Genomic DNA, 20,453 nt, shown 5'->3' with positions numbered 1-20,453 from the left:
TAGCGATTATGACGTTGATGCGCCATTTGGCCTAAGCAAATGCAAGTTTTGCAGAGCCAAATGTGCATTAACGTATCGCCTGAAGTAAGCAGCAAGGGCAACAGCCATGTGTGCTGCACACGATGACCAATCTGAGCATTTTGAAGCTTTTGTTTATGTGTGTGTGGGTGTGTGTGTGTGTTCATTAGCAATGGTTAGCAATGCTAAACCTGTCAGTGTTGTGTAAAGAACGTCCATCTTCAGACTTTTGGTTCCTGTGCGGTTTTGCTGCTTACTTGAGTGTTGCATTGAGTTACCCATCACTTTGCTCTCTGGGGCTGACCTTGGAATCACCTCCCCCGCTGCCGCACTCTCCCTTGTCGTACCACCATTTGTTTTTCAATTTGTCCAACAGGCCTTGTTCATTCAGTTTTAGTACTGCGAGGTTAACCGCATTTCTTGAAACGATAAAACATAACTTGTAAGACAGGGTGAGCCAACTTAGCAATTGTCAATGGTCCTCTTTCAAACCTAACGATTGCTTTTCCTCTTTTTCAGCATTTTAACAAATAAGAAATCATCTCCTCCCTTACAAAATGTGAAATTGTTAGAAAACAAATCAACTAATAGCATCAAACGTTTTTAAGGTGATAAAGGTGGCTCAGAGTGCCGTGAATAGAGAAGCTTAACGCAGTACTCACATTAATAACTAATAGCAGTGGCCTGCGAGTAACATTACTAGAAGGACAGCAGAACAGCTATAAAAGTCGGTTATAACTTTATCATGCATAATTCAATCTTCTCCTAAAGCCCACCCACCCAGTTCTTAACAGACTGCTGTTCAGAGGAGAAATTGAATCCCACTTAACGAAGACTGTGTCTAATGCTGAGAGATGGCATTATGCAATACATATCAATCAACCATCAGCATATATTCAATAAAAGCATTTACAAATGTAAACCCAAGCAGTGCCACCTATTGCGTAAATATTGCTAAATTTGGGTTGACTGGCCAAATTGGAAGTTCAAAGAACGTCTTTGTTAATGTTCTTTATTGAAAATGTGTACTGCAAGGGTTTGATCAAAAACAGTTCAGAAATCATCACATTATTAGGAATAAACAAAGACAGCAATAATTAATGAATATAGAGAGATGGGAGACATGATAGAAGAGGATATTAGGCAAAACTTTGAAACATTCAAAAGACAAAGAACAAGACACAGCTCTTGAAAAAGACAATCTGAAAGATCTATAGATTAGCATTTTGTTAAAATTACTCAAAGCATAAACAAATGTATTCTTATTATTTGTAGCTTGTAAAGTTTAAAATATTAAGGTATTCAAATAATTATTATGTATGAAAAATTGAGATATTCAAATCCTCTAAAATAAAAATGAGGTACTCTTTTACTCTTAGATTTTTTTTTATCAGTAAAAAATTTTGCATGATTACTATTTTATTCTTTAAAAAAAAAAATCTTCTTTTATCCTTTATTAATTTAGCTTTAAAGTATCCAGCTACAAAATCTATGTCTTTTATACAAACCAGGACACATGAGCACAGCTACATCAGGGTAGGTGGGATACTATAACAACATTGGACACATTGTTATACTATTCCACCCACCTTAATGAGGATCCTTTGGGGGTGGCGATGCCGTAGCCTTTGGAGTCCAGGTTCCCTCCGACCTTCATAGTGTCGCAGGGTTTGCGCTGCTCGATATACTCGTTCATGGTGGACTCCAGTAGGTATGCATACTTCCCCTTGGACTTTCTCACTCGCATGACACCTTCTGCCGTCGTCTTAACAAATACAGAGGGCTCTGCACCTTTCATGTAAGTCCACATCTTGTCGAAAAGTGCAATTTTGGAACGCTGTGCAAGAAAGAAGACACAGTAGTTAATAAAAAAATAAATAAATTTAAAATCTCTAACAATAGCAAATAGGTATATTAAATTTACTGTAATTACAGTGTTACACGTGATTATAAAGATGTGTTTTTATCAATCCAATCACATGTGGGTCATGCTAAATGTAAGTGTGAGTTTGTCCACTATCAACCACCTCCAGAGATAATTGTAAATGCTTTTAATTGTAAACATGGTAAAACTCTCCCTATTGACCAAAAACATTGAGTGTAATGAGATTTGAGAAAGCCCACTAGAACAAGTTGTTTAACAAAATATAATCCAAACCGTTTACTACGCTCTTCTAGTGCTGGACTTTTAGAATTTTATCCTGTAAATCTGATGCGATCTGGCGGCACTTCTTTTAGCCATTATGCTCCAAAAATTTGGAACTGTCTCCCCCTTGAAGTGAAAGAATCACCAAGTATTCATGTTTTTAAAAAGCGTGTTAAGACACATCTTTTTAAAATTGCGTATGATTAAACAAGTTTGTTAGGTGTACGCATTTTATCTATTTTGTTGTAGGTTTATGTATGTAATGTATGGTGTGTGCCTGCATATGTAAGGACTATTGTGTGTGTGATCATGTGAATATATATTTACATCTTGTGTACATGAATGTTTTTATTTCAGTATATGTGATAAGTTTTTGTGGTCTATTTTAATGCTTTTGTTGTTGTTTGTGAGGCACTTTGAGTTGCATGTATGTTGGAAAAGTGCTATACAAATAAAGTTTATTATTATTATTATATTTTTATTCATTGCACTGTACCAAAACACATAGATTCTGATGAAAAATCATAGTTGCCATCAACAGCTTGTTTTCATGCTCCCTTATAACCAGTGTAACATTCATTTATTCTTTCAAAAGTGCTTGTGTGACACTCTAAGCTGCGATAAAATAAGAGGGAAGGATTTTGAAATCTGAAAAAAGTAGTCACAAGAGATGCATTCAAAAGCTTCATAATGTCAAGTGGAAATGGTGTTGTGTCTCAGGACCACTTGTGATTTGTATTGCATGTTAATACCAGGTGGAAACATTGGCCAAATAGCATTGAAATGTAACATTTAGTTCAGTATTTAACTTGAGATTTAATCAGTTCTTTCAAATCATATTTTAAAACAAACTGGGAATGCATGAGTAAAGAAAATGTTGGCACATTAATTTGAGGGATGGATAAAATGAACGTCTTACTCTGAAAAACTCTTTTGTTGAACCAGAATCTAATGTTCCATAAGCAATCTCTGTTTGCTTTGCCAAGTCCTCAGCACTCTCAATTGGAGACACCATCCTCTCCACTGTTAGGAAGGCAGCCAAGTTAGCCGTGTAGGAAGAAATGATGATCAGGGTGAAAAACCACCAGACTCCTCCAACTATGCGGCCAGAAAGAGACCTAGTGGAAAAATGTCCAGTGGGGTTTATTAGGATGAAAGCACGATTATCACTGTTAACAATGTCATCTTCAGCTAACAGGCCGTGTGGAAAACAAAATGTGTGTAATGGAAAATCAACTGCCTCCTTTTTTTAACTATACATGTTTAACAATATATAACATGCAAATACAATCCAATGTAATGTCTTGCATCATTTTTAAAAAGATGTTAAGTAAAACAGTGTGAATAAGTCAGCTCTAAGTCTGAACAGATGCATTTTTATTGATTTTAAGCTATTTGTAAGAATAGCTAATATTGATAGAATAGCTGGATCTATGACACCTATATTGAGACTGTGATGGATAGTAAACAGTATTAAATATGTGTATATTTTACCGATGTATATTTATTAATTTCAACATTAAATCAATAATTTTTCATCATGTTAACTACAAAAAAATCGAATTTGTGAAAAGTGACGTGATGCATACAGTATGTACATTATAGTACATCTTCTTTTTTTTTAACTAATTTCGAGAGGATCACATTCTTATGATTGCTTGCGGCTGGTCCCGCATTATTCAATGTATGATTCACCAATTAGATAATTTCTAAGCCACTATAAATTCCCTAAGTTCCACATAACAGCTATCTTCATTTTAAAGAATTCCACCCCTACTCCTAATCCTTTTCTAGATGGGTGGCACGATGGCCCAGTGGTTAGCACTGTTGCCTCACAGCAAGAACATCACTGGTTCTAGTCCCTACCAAGCCAGCTAACATTTCTGTGCAGTTTACAAATTCTCCCCATGCTCACATGGGTTTCCCCCGGGTTCCCTGGTTTTCTCCCACCATCCAAAAACATGCAACCTAAGTCAAATGGCTAATCCAAATCAGTACCATGGACATGCACCTAGTAAGCAGTTATCTGTTAAGAGTAATCACTATCTGTTCATTAGCAACTACAGCAGGAGAGTAGAGATGCGCGGATGAACCGCGGAACCGGCGGATGATGTGACGAAAAATAATATTTTAATTAAATTTGGGCGGGTGGCGGGCGGTTGTACTGTTTTTGTTGACATAGCTGGCGCACCAACGAAAAAGCCTAGGACTGACTTCACAGAATGAGAGGAGGAATCGGATACACTGATTCTGGATGTAGTACAGAAGTATTCCTCTACAAACTTCCATATAGATGGATCAGCAGAGGAAAATCTACTTTCCTTTTGGGAGAAACAAGGCAGTTATTCCCACGACTACAGCACCTTGCCAAGAGAATTCTATGCATTCCAGCAACAAGTGCTGCGAGCGAGCGCTCCTTCAGTGCAGCAGGGCGCATTAGAGGCCAGGCGCTCTCGTCTGAATCCTGACACTGTAGATGCTATTTTATTCCTGCATAGTGCCAAGAAAAATTCAAACTAGACCTAAGGTCAGGCATATTAATCAAATTAGCCTATGTTCTACACATATGTTAAATATAAACTTTTGAGTTCGGTCAGCTGATAATTTTACCTTCATATTGGTTTAGCCTATTCTTTTCTAGACATGTTGGCCTCGCTTTTAGGTTCCAGGCTTTAGGTTATTTTGCCAGAATTTATTTGTCGCAACTGTTATGGCGTAGTATTTCATTATGCTTCAAGTTTGTGGGAATGATCCTAAGTCCATGGGTTATTGGGGCATAGACTTGTCATCCAGGTAATTTAGCCTGGTCAGACTTTGTTCGCTCAAAGAGGGATGGCATATTTATTTTTCTAATTTAATTTCTAATTGTGGGTGTGACTGAGCCTACAAGGCTTACCTATGATATGACGTTTTTATTTTATTATTTTTTGCAATTGTTTGCAAAAGCATGCGACTTTAGCCTATGCCTACATTAAGATATTTATGTTAATATTGTTTTACTGCCTGCTGTTTCTTTTGGCATATAAAATAGGTATTGTCTAATAGAGATATCAATAAAGGATCATCTGTGTCGCTGAATTGGTGTTGTTTCAGATTTCTAACATCCACAGCAAAAAAATTTAAATAAATAAATTAAAAAATAGTCGAAAAACTGTGCCCATTAATTAGATGTGCAAGGCAAGCAGGTAAGATTTTGGGGTTGCTATGGACAATTACAAATGTGAACATTATTAGGCTATAATGTAAATTACTTATTATTCTATCTATTTGCTAAAAAAATGAGTGAAACAGGCATTTAGTAGTAGGCTAAATAGCAGCATGTTGAAATGATGTGTCAATGCGTTTTCTATTAGGCTACAATAAAAAAAATTGTACCGAACAGTGCGTTTAATTTAGGCTATTTATTTATTTTTGCCCCTGTGCGCCGATTGGAGACGGGGTTCACTGCTGATATTCTGAGAGCTTTATAGGGTGCCTCTCATTTCTTATTTGTGCACCCTCATTTCCTTTCCTTGCTTTCTTTCCTCGTCTTTCCACCCCTATAGGATGCGAGGGAAGGACGCAAGGAAAAGACTCAAGGAATCGAATCAAGTGAAAAGACACGTCCTCATATCGTTTAGCGTCACTTCAAAGCGTTGTCAATTAATGCTGGATTTGACTTGCACGTTTTGATTAACTGCATGTCTACATTAAAGTCATTCTCTATTATCTAATAATCAATAAAGAAACATTCATTTAACAATAAAAAGGAATAAGCCATTCAAATAAAGAGCTCAATCGGCAGATGGTGGGCAAGTGCGGTTTTAAAAAATTGGTCAAAAATTAGTGCGGATGGATGGCGGACGGATGATGAGTTTTGTGATGCGGTTGCGGATTAAATAATAGCCCATCCGCGCATCTCTTCAGGAGAGTTCTCGAGATCTACCTGAACTCAAACTCCCTTCTCACCTTGCCAACGGGAGGGAGCCCCGGGCTCGAGGCTCTTATGAGCTCAGTTTTCTCTCCGGGGAAAGCATGCCAAACAAGCTTTATAATAAATCACCAGCTAAATGTGAACTCTTGAAAGGCATTTGCCTGACTACTAACTACTTAAACAGCATTGGTGGACTACAGGACTGTAAATGAACAGGTGCAATATGTTTTACACTGTAAAATCTACTGACCTGGCATGCATATTAAAGTGAGTTTAGTCATTTTTATAGATACTTAGGAATAGGGATAATTTTGACAACTGTGTATCTCTACACTTTTTAAATCCGAAGATAAAACTTTATCTAAGGTTACCCTTAGCAATCTAAAGATGAAATGACTGCAAATCTAACCTTTGTTTTACATACGAAATCATTCAAAACTTTTACAAATTCAACATTTCTTGAAGAAATCAAGATCACAAACAAACCTGGGTGAAATATCACATCCTTGTCTCATAAAAGCTCCAAGAGAGAACCAAAGACTGTTGAAGATCCCAAACTCATTGGTCGACTCGTTGGTCTGGATCTGTCCGTCCTCATATTCCTCTGTGTGCCACTCATATGGACTGAAACGACTGACCAGGAAAAGCACCACGCTTACACCGATGTAAGCGAACACAATACACATCCAAATCTCATAAGCCAGTGGATCCAGGAATGAGAAAACACCAGGCTTGGACTTCTGAGGCTTCTTGATCATGATGGAGATGCCCAAACTCATGAACGGCTTTGAGAAGTCGATGACTTCTTCTCGGACTAAAGTGATAGTCAGTGGAGCCACTGCGATGTCAGCTTTCTGAAACGAGAGATTTAATTTCGGTTTAATTCTTAAATTATATTTTTAACCAATATATCCTTGAGCTTAGTGCTTGAAGCTATTTTTTCGACTCATTTTCAATCACATCTAAAAAATCTTTCTTACCCCATAAACCAATTCTCCAACCATTCCATTCCAGATCTTCGTCTCTGCATCTCTAGCTCCATATTTGCCATCGCCTACTATTTTCAGCTGATATTTAAATCCACAGTGCTTTGCTATTTCAGCTGCCAGGTCCACACAATACCCCTCATATCTTTCATTATCCATAAAAAGGTCAGCATTCTTCTTTAACATTACATATGGGGCTTCCTGAAAAAGACACCAGGAAACACCTTGTCAGAGAGTAGTGCTTTACTAAAAAATACTTTATAATATGTTGGACGACCACAAGTAAAACCTACTAGAATGGTGGTGACGATCACAGTCTTGTTTTCAAGCCCCATTGTGTCATTTGGGAAGAGATCTGATTTTGTGACGACCATTTTATCCACTTCGTTCCAATAGCCAATCTGAAATAGTCACGATTGTGAGTAAATTGATAAAATGATGCTTTGCAAGTGCATTATTAGGACTGAGTCTTACCTTAACTGCTCCATTGCTTTTTAATTCCATGACATTGACGGTGTAATTCACTCTCTTTCCATACTGGTCAAACTGAATGTTACCAGTGAGACCATCAACTCTCACCTGCATGAAATGGATATTACAGAGAGAGGAAAACCAGTTTTTAGGTTTTCTAAGAAATGTTAAAAACATGAAGCAGGCTTCAAAAATGACTTGCTTCAATTCTTACACAAAGCTTCAAAGTTTTATTTTAAACATTTATAGGTTAAAAATCTTTGAGTATTTTAAACAAGATTATTCTTCTGATAATGATGGTCAAAGATGGGAAGTACATTTTGGTGTTTAAACTTGCCAAAAAGTATTTTCTATACACAGAAAGCTTATTAAAAGCAAGTTAATACATACAATAATAAATCATCATTCAGCACAACATGTACAGTATATGTACTGTATAAACAAAACAACATATTCTGACATGAACATTTTCAAATACACTCACCGGCCACTTTATATTCAACTGCTTGTTAACGCACATTTGTAATCAGCCAAACACATAGCAGCAACTCAGTGCATTTAGGCATGTTGACATGGTCAAGACGATCTACTGCAGTTGAATCAGAATGGGGAATAAAGGTGATTGAAGTGACTTTGAACGTGGTATGGTTGTCGGTGCCAGACGGGCTGGTCTGAGTATATCAGAAACTTTTGATCTACTGGGATTTTCCCGCACAAACATCACTAGGGTTTACAGAGAATGGTCCGAAAATTTCCAGTGAAGGACAGTTTTGTGGGTGCAAATGCCTTATTAATGCCAGAAGTCAGAGGAGAGTGGCCAGACATTTCGAGCTGATAGATAGGCAATAGTAACTCAAATAACCACTCCTCACAATCGAGGTATGCAGAAGAACATCTCTGAACACACAACATGTCGAACCTTAAGAAGGAAGGGCTACAGCAACAGAAGACCACACCGCATGCTACTCCTCTCAGCTAAGAACAGGAAACTGAGGTCTCACCTAAATTCCACAATAGTAGATTGGAAAAATGGTCTGATGAGTCTCAATTTCTGCTACGACATTCAGATGGTAGGGTCAGAATTTGGAATTTGGCAATTTGGTATTGTTGCTGACCATGTCCATCCCTATCCCCTTATGAGTACAGTGTACCCATCATCTAATGGCTACTTCCAGCAGGATAACGTGCCATGTTATAAAGTGTGAATCATCATAGAACATGACAATGAGTTTGCTGTCCTCAAATGGCCTCCACAGTCACCAAATCCTCAATCCAATAGAGCATCTTTTTTAATCCAGTAGAGCACGCCGACAAATCTGCAGCAACGGGATGCTATGATGTCAAAATGGAACGAAATGTCTAAGGAATTTTTCCAGTATCTTGTTGAATCTATGCCTCGAAGTATCAAGGCAGGTCTGACTGCAAAAGGGGGTCCAACCCGGTACTAATAAGGTGTACCTAATAAAGTGGCTGGTGAGTGTAAAATAGTAATAAAATGAATTGTAAAATGGGTGAAGCATACTGCTTTAGACTTAAGATGACAGTTAATTAGTATTTTGTGGCAGCACTGGGATTCTTGTATGATTTTTGTTCTAAATATATAAATGGAGCAGGTTAGCACTATTACTGGATGACTTATCACCTGTTTTAGGGCACGTTCTATCTCCACCCCTTGCGCCCATGGTACAGCAGGATTGGCCAGGCAGTCTCCATTGTTCGCTCTACGAGAGATGTCAATTCTCTGTTTGTGCAGGTAACGGAAAGCCTCAGTCATCACCTGAACTGCGTCATACGTCAGTGCTGAAGTGTACTGGATACACAGAGAGAAAGAGAAAGAGAGAGATGGGGTGGCTTATTTTTTTGAGTTGTATTCCTGTAGGTGATATTGCAGTTCTAGATGTAATATGTGATCTAGAATTATTGTGAAAAAATGAATTCTAACATACAATATAATGGATAATAAAAATGAATAGCACGTATACAGAAGCCATATGCTTGTATTTTTTACAAATGTATTCATTGAAGCTAAGGCTGCACGATATTGGAAAAAAAAAGGATATTGGATATTTTGTTTTTCTGCGATATATAAATACAATTTTACCTCATGGCTTTATTTGCCCTGTTTTACATATTTTAGGGAGTCTAACAGTGTTCAGGTACATACACCAAACAATAAACTGTAAAATAACACTGTATAGTCTTCATCGCATAAATAGTTTAAGACAATTTATTTTTCTTACACCTCCCAAACGTCATAGTTTCTTGTACCCAAATGTTTTAAACTCCAAACTTAATTACATACATACTGTGGTCACAGGCCTTAAAAGCACATACAAATGATAAACTTTTACTCTATTTAGGTTAAACTTTGCAATGATTCCATAAATCACATGTTCTGTGGTTTCTGGTAAGCTATATGCCATTTTAATGTGGCCATGTCATTGGCCCATGATCATTTGCTGCTTTTTATCAAACTATTTCATAACTGTAATAAGAGGCAATTCAATCATATCTTTACGTTAAAACAGCTATCATGACATTATTTATCAATATGTGGATTTTCGGAAGCTATAGAAATAAAAAATGTAAAGGAAATATGTTGGGACCATTGCTTCTTTTTTTTTTTTATTCCACAAAATGGTCTATAATTCAGACTCAACATTGCACATGCTGTGATGTGACCATTGCAGATGTGAACATTGTAATATCGATGCTAATACAATATATTGTGCAGCCCTAATTGGAGCCGTCTAGTAAGATTAACAGCAATTCGATACATTTGAATTTTACTAACAAAAATCATATTCTCCATTCAAAACAAATTTAGAAAAGAATTTAAAGGGAATTCTCAGTTTTAAATGTCACTTATTCAGGACTTATTTGCTAATTTAAAAAAATGAAACACTTGATTTAAGTCTGCAGAAATGAAGCACCTGCTTAGTCTTCGAGACAGATGAGACCACATTGAATATGGAGTAGAAAATGACTAACAAGCTTTTCCTGCAAATGGTCTGAAGTATACGGGCATTTAAATGAAGAGGTTATACATTCATGTAGCAATTACCTGAACATCTCTTTTAATCATACTTAGGAAAGATGTCTGAAATGGACACACACACACACACACACAGACAGAGGTCTCACCCGTATCTTGCTGTCTGCTCCAGGATATTCTTTTTCCTCCAGAGCTTCCCAGCGCTGGTCAAATTTGGACACCAAAGGGTCATCAAAATCCACAATCTGAAAGCCTGACACATTCGCTCCACCATACTGGATTTTAGAAAGATCTCCATCCACAAAACCCTAAAAACATGAAATGGCTTTTTTTTTTGATTGCTACTATTTTAAAAATGTGATGTTTTTTTTTTTTTTTCTTGTTGTTAGTGCTGTATTTGAGTTTACCAGGTTTGCTATGATGTAGTGATATCCCTTCACATGCCTGCCAATAGTAATGACCTGGGAAGAGAATAACAGATCTCATTTAATCAATGCATTACAAAATAAACACACTAGAAATACTAAAAGCTAATATTTAAAGTTTTTTTTTTGTTTTTTTTGGATTTTGAATTACCTCAGAATACTGTTTTTTCATGCAATCATGAGTGTGTCTCACAATTACGACTTTTCTTCTTGGAATTGTATTTTTATTTCTCATAGTTGCAAATAAACATCCAAAGTAGGGCTTGATGATTTGGGGAAAATATCTGATTGTGATATTTTTTTTTTTTTTTTTTTAGACAGATATAGCGATTTCGATTTGACTCCTCAATTAATTTTTTTAGTCAAGCTTCAGCTCAACCACAATCCATATATAGCTGCCTGTAGGTTTTTTTAGGTGCTTGTTGTGGTACAGTAATTCCTCCTGCTGGCAACAATTCTGCGACAGCTCTTACAAGTTACCTGTTTATGTTCGGTGTCTGTGACTTTAAAATTTAAATATTCCCTTATAACCAACATGCTGTTTTTCTTTAATATTAATTTGTATATTAATGATATTGACGCAGCAGACGCCATTATCCCACTCGTCTGCGCTTTCCTGTTTTTTTTATTTATTTATTTTTTTTGTGCACGTTTCATATAGTTCTGTTGCACAATTCTGATTGGGCAGAACGAAAGTGTGTTTGCTCAGTTGGCTTGTAAGACAGTCACACACAGACGGCAGTCATGCATTTGCTCTGGGTTGGGGAAATTAAATAATATTCTGTATATATATATATATATTTCATATTGCAGCCTCTTGCGATTAGCTAATTTCAACGTTTCAAATTGCGAATTGTGATTCAGTTTCGATTAACTGCACAGCTCTAAGCCAAAGTCTGAATTTGAGTATTCAGATCTGAGGAAAATTTTTGTCAAACGTGAACAACAAAAGTCACAACTGCAAAATGCAAACTTGGAGTCACATGAAATCCCAATTTTTTTCACATTTTGGACTTTTCATACCTTGCAATTGCTGGTGATTATGTTTTATTTACAAAAGAGATAACCACACTGGCAGTCAAACTGACAGAAATTAAAGCTGTTTGAGAGGTTTGTGTGTTTGTTTAAGATCATTATTTTGTATGTGTGCACTGTATGTGTGTGTCTGCTTATAATGCTGTAGTATAGAGTCCAGATCAGCTGTATTGATTGTGGCGGTTGGTTAAACACTTTTGCTGGTCTTAAATACAAATCAATAGCTCTTCCCTGAGGGTTTAGCAAGTGTGAATTAAAAAACTCTTCTCATGAGGACTTTTCTGCCTGCTAATGGCTGCTATTTGAATAAACTCATTGATGATTCATAGTTATGGTCCTCTTAAAAAGTTTTACTGCATTAAATTTCTTTTGTAATTATTATGCAGACTTGTGACTTTATACAATCATTTACTTGGGAACTGTTTGAGCTGGAAAATGTATTTATTTATTTCATCATCTGATTACATACTGCAAATAAAAATATGTATTTATAATAATTTTCACCAGTTTATTATAATTAAAAACAACAATTTTCTAATATAATCTAGATGTTTTTTTTTTTTTTATAATTTATTTCTTTTATAGCAAACTGAATTTTCAGCATTAGTACTTGATCCCTCTGAAATCCCCAAATCATTTGGAAATCTGTGGCTCAAAAAACTTTTATTATAATAATACTTGTGCTCACTAAAAGTATTTTGGAAACCAGCCCACATGAAATACTTATTTTATTTTAAGCAGACATCGTTTGTACATATGCCTTTGGTGTCACTTGATCAATTACTGCATTGGCTCCAAGAACTTTTATTTATATGCATGAAACGTCTCTTCTGATAAGATTTAAATATTGTACTGTATACTAAATATATGTTGCAAAAACAGCACACATAATGCCTGAAATACTTAAAACATTCAAATGCATTTTAGATTATAAAGACTTGTAATCTAATTGTTTATATCATTAATGTTTGCATATGTGTTGATGTCTATACCTGTTCCATGATGTCTTTAACTTTGTCCTGCTCACAATCTAGAATGACCCTCCGCTCCTTCTTGTTTTCCAGGTCTTGAAAGAGTGAGCGATATGCTTCATCCTTTCTCTCATCCTTCATGTTGCCCACGTTAATGGCGGTCACCTGCCATTTCTTCTCTGCTGCTGTGTCCAGCACAACTTGGAGTGTGGTAAGTCCTGTTTATAAAGAAGAGGAACAAATTAGGCTATACATGGATTTTCTCTATAGATGTTTTTCTAAAAAAAAGTGTGTGTGTATGTGTGTGTATATATACACACACACACACACACACATATGTATATATATATTTATATATATATATATATATATATATATATATATATATATATATATATATATATATATATATATATATATATATATATATATATATACACTTCCTTTGGAGAAATACTGCATAGTTCCTTTATCTTATGTGAAATTTAATCAGTTTAAGAAATATAAATGATATATAACCCTTATGTACTGTTGGGGTTGTTTTCATCCACTCTGGGGTGATTTTGAGTCTTAATTTGGTCACATCGTTTTTGTGTTTCAACTAGGAACAATAAAAACTCAACAATACACTCTGGCCTTGTTTTTGTTTAGTCTGTACTTCTCAAGATCAAAAGGCAGGCTGTGCATAAATACATAGACTTTGTTTTTGTTTACTCCATGTAGTTCTGAGAGCTGAGATGCATGTTTTGATTTTCTCAGACACATCAAGTTAAGTGCACAAAGGTCACTCTCACACTCACACACATACACACAAATTGCAAAATTTTACCTTTTTCCAACAGGAAAAAACCACCAACATATAAAACTATATAAAACAATTATATAGTTTTAATGGTTACGCAATCAAAAAATGTGGTTACAGTGCTTAGCATAATTGAGTACACCCCATTGAATCATTGAATATAGGCAATGTTTTTTGGCCCATTTGAACAAAACAGATTTATTAAATGAATATGTTTATTAAAATAATTTTTGTCACAGAAAAGCTTTAGAAATAGAAATAAAATACATTTAAATTCAAACAAAATATTAAATATATAAAAATATTAAAATATCTTAAATTTTGCTCTTTTAAAATTTAGTATTTAATATTTTTCTCTAACCTATAAATTTAGGTGTACTGATTTTGGACCATTATCATAAGTTATTCTGGTAGATTAGTTTCCGATTTGGCTTCAGTACTGAATAATCTAATGTTTTTGCACAAATATAATAATGTAAACTTCCTTTAGAAAACATTAATTTAAATGAGAGATTTGTGAGGGGTGTACTCATGAATGCTGAGCACTGTATAATGGAAGTCAATGTGGCAAAAACAGCCACCAACAGTAAATTAGGGGGAAATTTAAAAAATCTTATGCGGCACAAAAACTAACAATGCATCAAAGGCAATGATGTTACTAATATTTCACATGTCCAACACTGTGATAAAAGGTATACAAAAAATCCAGTCCACAATTACTTTTTATATTGAAAACATGTCATTTTGTGTGTTTAAATCAGTTACATTATTAGTGAGCTTGGCAATTGAAGAGTTTAAAAAAAGATTTAGTAGTTTTGATTAGGACAGAGGTTGATTAACAGATATAAAAAATATTTATCTGATGCATTTTTAGAGCAGTTTAATTTAGTAGATGTTTTTATCCCGAACATAACAAAAAGGTAGAAAATTTGAACAGTGCACAAGGGATAATTTAATTTTGTATGTGTTTATTTTTCCATTTCTTTCTACACTCAACACTGCTTAAACCATAAAATGTTTTTTTATATTTTCTTTTAAGATATAATGTGTTTGTCTATGCATACTGCAATCTTACAAAGCTCCAACAGTCTCCTATATTCTGCTGCTTACAAAAAACATCTATCACCATTTGAAACATTAGCACGATGCTGTCCAAAAAAAAAAAAAAAAAAAACACTATGTGACATTATAATAATGTAGTGGAGATGCTTTGTGTTTTGAGAATTTCAAAAAATAAAAAAATCCCACTGTAAAGGGTTTTCTATGATACAAACTTTGATCCAATTAATCTGCTTCTTCTTCTTCCTTGTCACAATCTGGCTCGTTATTTGATGACGTTAAAACCAGTGGCATTATTTACTTCATATTATTTAATTTGTGTTTGCACTTGCTTTTTTATTCATTTGACATGTTAAGCCCTACCAGCAAGTTTTGGCTTTCAGACACACAGATTGAGGTTGTCTGACCAATCACAACACAGTGTGTGGGTCAGTTAAACAATCAGAGCACTGCGGCAACAATGTACAATGTGAAAAAATATCTATTTTTAAACATTAAGACATTTCAACCAATTCTAATACAAAAAACAAACCAAATAATTTCATTTAAAATAGAATCTTATGGCTTGTTTTAAAATTACTCCATGACGGACTTGATACAGATATGGTTTTTCCATCCATCACATGAGAGGAAAACAATTTATAATTCTTTTCAATAATAATTTATAAGAAAAATTTATAAACTCAGATTGTCATTGAGAGTGAAGGTTTGTGTGTTAGATATGCATTTTGATTGTAGTGTTTGATTGAATAAATGAATCCTCATGGGTAAAAATTGAAGGGAGTACAAGGCACAGTAGGCTCCCCTATTTAACCTTAGCTTAATGTGCAGCTCAGAGACACGAGGATCAAGACTTACAGCTATTCTTGGAGATAAGTGATTAAAAACTCGTTAGAGAGGCACATTAGCTCTAACAAATGAGATGATGGGATTGAAATGCATTGTTACTTCAGCCCACTCCAAAATCACTTCTGAATCTCGAAAAATCCTGATGCGGGTCACTTAAAGACTAAGGAGCAAATGAGATGATGGCACTTCAGTTCATTATTGTTCCAGCACACTCTAAAAATCACTTCTGAATCTAGGAATGCCTGAAAGATGGATACCGAAGATTTCTATTTGAATTTGGCCATTTAAATAGAAGCATACAAGCAAATACAAGCAAATACATACAACTTCTGACTCAGAAATAAGTGTGAATCTAGTTTTACAGGTCATACGTGGTATTTTCCTTTAACATTATATTCAGCGAGGAAAATAAGTATTGAACACGTCATGTTTTTTTCCTGGGAATAATATTTCAAAAGGAGCTGTTAACATGGAACTGAACAAGATTTTGGTAAAAACCCAAACAATACAAACGTAAAACAAAACAAAAAAATCTGAAAATATAGTTATGTGTAAAAACAACGAAGTGACACAAGGGGAAAGTATTGAACTATTGAAACGTATTTAATACTTTATGTAGAAGGCTTTTTTGGTGACGGCAGCTTTAAGACGACTCTCAAATGGAGAATGAAGTCACATGCATTGCTCAGATATGATTTTTTTGTTCACAGACTTCAACAAATATGATCTTTATTTTGTATTTTCAATTGGATTCAGGTCAGGTGATTGGCTGGGCCATTCTACAGCTTGATTTTCTTTTTCTGAAACCATTTGAGAGTTTACAAATGCAAATTAACTTTATGCACAAAACTGGATTATTGCATAAAACATTTGTGAATAATGCAGCGTTTTTATCCAACGAGTCAAAGCGAACAAAATTATCACTTCCTGATTATCTGACGCCAAATATCAACAGTAAAAATGGAATTTCCCACGGTAGGAGAAGCTGCGTCTTTTCTTTATTAAATAAATGATTTGCACCTCAGAAGACACTACAACACAATGAATGCGTGGTGGCGTTTGAATGCATGAGACATGGAGCACAGAAGCTCTTGACAGTTCTAGAGGTCATTAATAATATTATAACACTAATACTGAAACGGTTAAGGCGTTTTAGAATTACCTAAAAAAAACATTTCAGATGTTAAACAGTGTGCTCAGCCTGCTGGTTTGTTCATTCACACACATTTTTATGATCACATGTTTATTGTATAACAAAATCACGTGACTTTTTTTTAAATGCGCATACTGGAATTTGTTCAGTAAAAGTGTTTCCATTGCAGTTTTTGCGCATCTTTTCTTATCGGGTAAAACTCCCACTCAGTTATGCGCATACGTTTTTGATGCGCATTTTCTAAATTTATGCGCATCTTGACGTTACCATCAACCGTTTTTGTATGCGCATATCCAAAATGACCATAAAAATAGGTGGATGGAAACGCAGCTATTGTCTTGCTGAAACATCCACTCTTGTTTCATCTTCATCATCCTGATAATGTAGATGTTGGACTGAAGCAGTGGGTATTGATTTACAATGAGGAAGGGCAGAGGGTTGCTGAATAACTACTGAAGAATTTTAGCTGCTGCTGGGCTTTCACTGCCTATCTACACCTCGCTTTCTTCATGTGTTCAATACTTTCTCCCCGAGTCATTTCATTTTACTAAACATAACTTGATTTGTAAACTAATCAGATTTGTTTTCTTTGCATATATGGATTTCTTTGGTTGCTATCAACATCCGAAGAAAATTTCAAGTCAACAGCACCTTTAGAATTATTTGCTTTCTGTTTTCCTATTCATTATTGTGTGGTGACTATTCAAATTAACAATTTAATGTATAGCCATTTTTATTTTGTTTAGTAAAGGGTTTTATTAATAAATATCAAGTCAAGTCCAAATCAAGTTGAGCTTTATTGTCATTCCGCTACACATCTGGATATATAATTATACTTAAATGTCATGTCTTGCTGGGCCACTGTTCCATATAAGCTTCTACATTAACATATTAAGATCGAAAGTGGAGTGTCTTCCTGTGTTGTGTGTGTAAATTTGGTTTACTGTAGTATTGTATTTTTATTTCTGTTATTTTCTTTGTTCGGTGTATATAGTTTTTTTTGTGGGTGTTTCGGTAGAGCATACTTTTTGTTTATTATTTCTTGTTGGTCCTCTCCGAGGTACACGCTTCATGTTTTGCGTGTTTAAAAAAAAAAAGAAAGCGACAAAAAAAGACGAATAAATGGACCCGACTCTAAGGGTTCTTAAAAGGTATTTCATTTGTCAAGTATTTTATTTATGTTACTTCCTTGACCGTTGACCAGGCTTGTAACAGTATTTACTTGTATTAATTTACATAGTGCTCCTAATCCTGTAACTTAAACTTGAGCGAAACTTATCTGTTCAAGTAACAAGTGAAGTCAATTTCTGTTTTGTTCAATATCTTATTTGTTTCTCAGTATGAGGTCGCCCCCATCGCTGGCTGTGATGTCAGCTGTATTACATAATCTCATTGTCTCTCTGTACGCACTACACAGCTGGATCTTTGTAGATCGTTTGAGGTGTTGGGCTGATTTAATTAACCATCCTGATTATGCACAGGTTATGGATGAGTCTCACAGTAAGGGAGAATTAGTCTTTGTGTGCTGGCAGACCTTTATTGATTATAGAAGACACTCTCCAACTATTATTGTAGAAGACGAAGGAGATGAGGAGTAATCAAACTAAAAGGAAAAGCCCTATCCAGACAAACTGAAACAGGCATTCTGGTGCTCTAGTATGTTCATCATAATCCTGGGTTGTTATTTATGATGCACCTGTCCCTGATGATAACAGGCTCTAGTGAGTGTGTGAGGCTATATGTGTTTGTCAGTGTCGCTCTGGGTCTCTTCAGGACCACGGACAGCGAAATGCCAGATCCAGGCAGGGTGAAGAAATGACCCTCAGCTCCAGTTACTTCACTGCTCATCAGCATCCAGAAGAGATGATAAAATCTACACTGAAAAAATGGTTCATTGGATTTACTCAATTGTTTTAAGGTAATTGGTTGCAAACAAATTTTATGAGTTGAATTTAAATAGGCAAATTAAGTTGAAATATATTAAAAGTAAATTGTTTGAAACCATTTACCTTAAAAAAATGGAGTAAATCCAATTAATTATTTTTTCAGCATGTTGCTGTATCTGAAATCGCCCTTCTATATCTTCATTCACTATTCCCTATTAGTCTATTAATTTAGTTCACTTTAATGAGTGAATGAAACAAGTTAGTTTATTCAAGCATCGGAAGGGATGCCATTTTGTCTATGCTTTGTTGTTTGATAAATCCCTCACATCGATTAGATTTTCAACTACTCATAAAATTGAGTGAAATCAACACAATTCTTGAGATTGTTTTTGGGATAACTTATGCCGAGTTCAGACCGCATGATTTTCAAAGTAATAGTGTCACAGATGTTTTCACACTGCATGACAATCTTGGCTAAAGAAACTAAAAATGAGCGCTTTTACTTCTCCCCAACCTCCCGCTGGCCTGCAGGTACACTCACTGAAGTGAATGCTGCTCTCTCATTGGCTGTAGGCGATTGCTGATGTTATTTTCAGTCAAAACTCATTTCACACAGCATGATTTTCAATCGCCGACAGCCCCAGATATTTAGTATTCTAAATATCTCACAGGCATCGGCCTCTCATCTGCGATCCTCTCAGATCGCGTATTTGATAGTTCACATTGTGTGATTTTTACTCATGTGCATGAGCACCGATTTGCCTGTAATTTCAGGCCTTTGTCTGCGATTTCGCAAAACCTGTCGGCGAGTCAAAATCATGGCTAAAGTCATGCAGTCTGAACTCGGCATTAGTTGTTAACTTGATCGATTTGTGTTGAAGGAATCCTGTGGAACCAACACAATCTCACGACAATTCGTAACTTTTTGATTTAGTGGCTAATTCGTATGAATTCGTAAGATCTAATTCGTACAATTTAGTACGATTTGCTCATCCCCCAATGATGGTTGGGGTTAGGGGTGGGGTTAGGTGCCATGCCTCCTTTTTAAATTCGTACCATTTTGTACGACTGAACTCGTTTTCTTGTGAGATCAGGCTGGTGGAACCCAGCATTTTTTACAGTGTTCTTGGTCAGACCCTGTGACAGTTATTTAACTCTTAGCAAGTTGTCTATTAGTAATGAAACAAAGACTTTTGATTTCTGTCATGTACACAAATGTTACTTTAATTAAAAAATATTTAGTTTTGAGTGCGGTGGCTCAGTGGTTAGCACTGTCGCCTCATAGCAAGAAGGTTGCTGATTCGAATCTTGGCTGGGCCAGTTGGCATTTTTGTGTGGAGTTTGCACGTTTTCCTCATTCGTGTGGGTTTCCTCTGGGTGCTGCGTTTCAACCACAGTCCACATGCACGTGGTAATATTGGATGAACTAAATTGGCCATAGTGAATGTGTGCGTGTGTAAATGTGAGAGTCTATGGGTGTTTCCCAGTAATAAATTGTGGCTGGAAGGGCATCCGCTGCTTAAAACGTCTACTATGGTTTGGGACACCACTAAAAAAGACTGCTCCCTCAAATAGTGCACTATTTGAGGGTATACGGGGCATTTTTGGATATAGCCTAGTGAGCCTACGTCTACATAAATCCAGGAACATTTCCTCTACGTTTCCTCTCCTCTACCATTGTCCTGCAAAAGTAGAGCTTTTTGTTCTGCCAAATGGAAACATTTGAAAAATCTGTTTTCATGTC

At 35.6% G+C, this 20,453-nt stretch overlaps 2 protein-coding genes across 16 annotated transcripts in view; one reads left to right on the top strand and one right to left on the bottom strand.

Moving 5' to 3' along the window:
* pdgfc (platelet derived growth factor c) overlaps positions 1-20,453 on the top strand; it is a 290,898-nt gene that overhangs the window by 48,285 nt on the left and 222,160 nt on the right. For 6 of the 7 annotated variants that reach the window (XM_087281827.1, XM_087281826.1, XM_087281825.1 and 3 more), the window contains one exon: positions 13,054-13,171. The gene's annotated coding sequence lies outside the window, so the exon portion shown is untranslated. Of the gene's footprint in view, positions 1-13,046; positions 13,172-20,453 lie in introns of those variants that run through there. The other variant, XM_087281829.1, reaches the window with a different exon arrangement.
* The window catches only part of gria2b (glutamate receptor, ionotropic, AMPA 2b), a 64,519-nt gene that overhangs the window by 7,053 nt on the left and 37,013 nt on the right, over positions 1-20,453 (bottom strand). For 4 of the 9 annotated variants that reach the window (XR_015506602.1, XR_015506603.1, XM_087280059.1 and 1 more), the window contains exons 4-14: positions 12,982-13,178; positions 10,937-10,990; positions 10,679-10,837; positions 9,177-9,344; positions 7,538-7,642; positions 7,357-7,464; positions 7,058-7,264; positions 6,564-6,931; positions 3,084-3,282; positions 1,608-1,855; positions 323-437 (exon numbers count right to left, since the gene is read on the bottom strand). Coding sequence is in view for 6 of the 9 variants with exons in the window: in XM_087280059.1 (XP_087136185.1) it covers positions 323-437; positions 1,608-1,855; positions 3,084-3,282; positions 6,564-6,931; positions 7,058-7,264; positions 7,357-7,464; positions 7,538-7,642; positions 9,177-9,344; positions 10,679-10,837; positions 10,937-10,990; positions 12,982-13,178 (1,928 nt within the window). In the remaining 3 variants the exon portion in view is untranslated. 9 annotated transcript variants of the gene reach the window in all.

Source organism: Danio rerio, chromosome 14 (genome assembly GCF_052040795.2).
Source record: "Danio rerio strain M-AB ecotype USA chromosome 14, GRCz13ab, whole genome shotgun sequence".
NCBI classification, from domain to species: Eukaryota; Metazoa; Chordata; class Actinopteri; order Cypriniformes; family Danionidae; genus Danio; species Danio rerio.
Note: the sequence above shows the minus strand (reverse complement) of the source record. Positions and strands in the feature narration are given on the sequence as shown.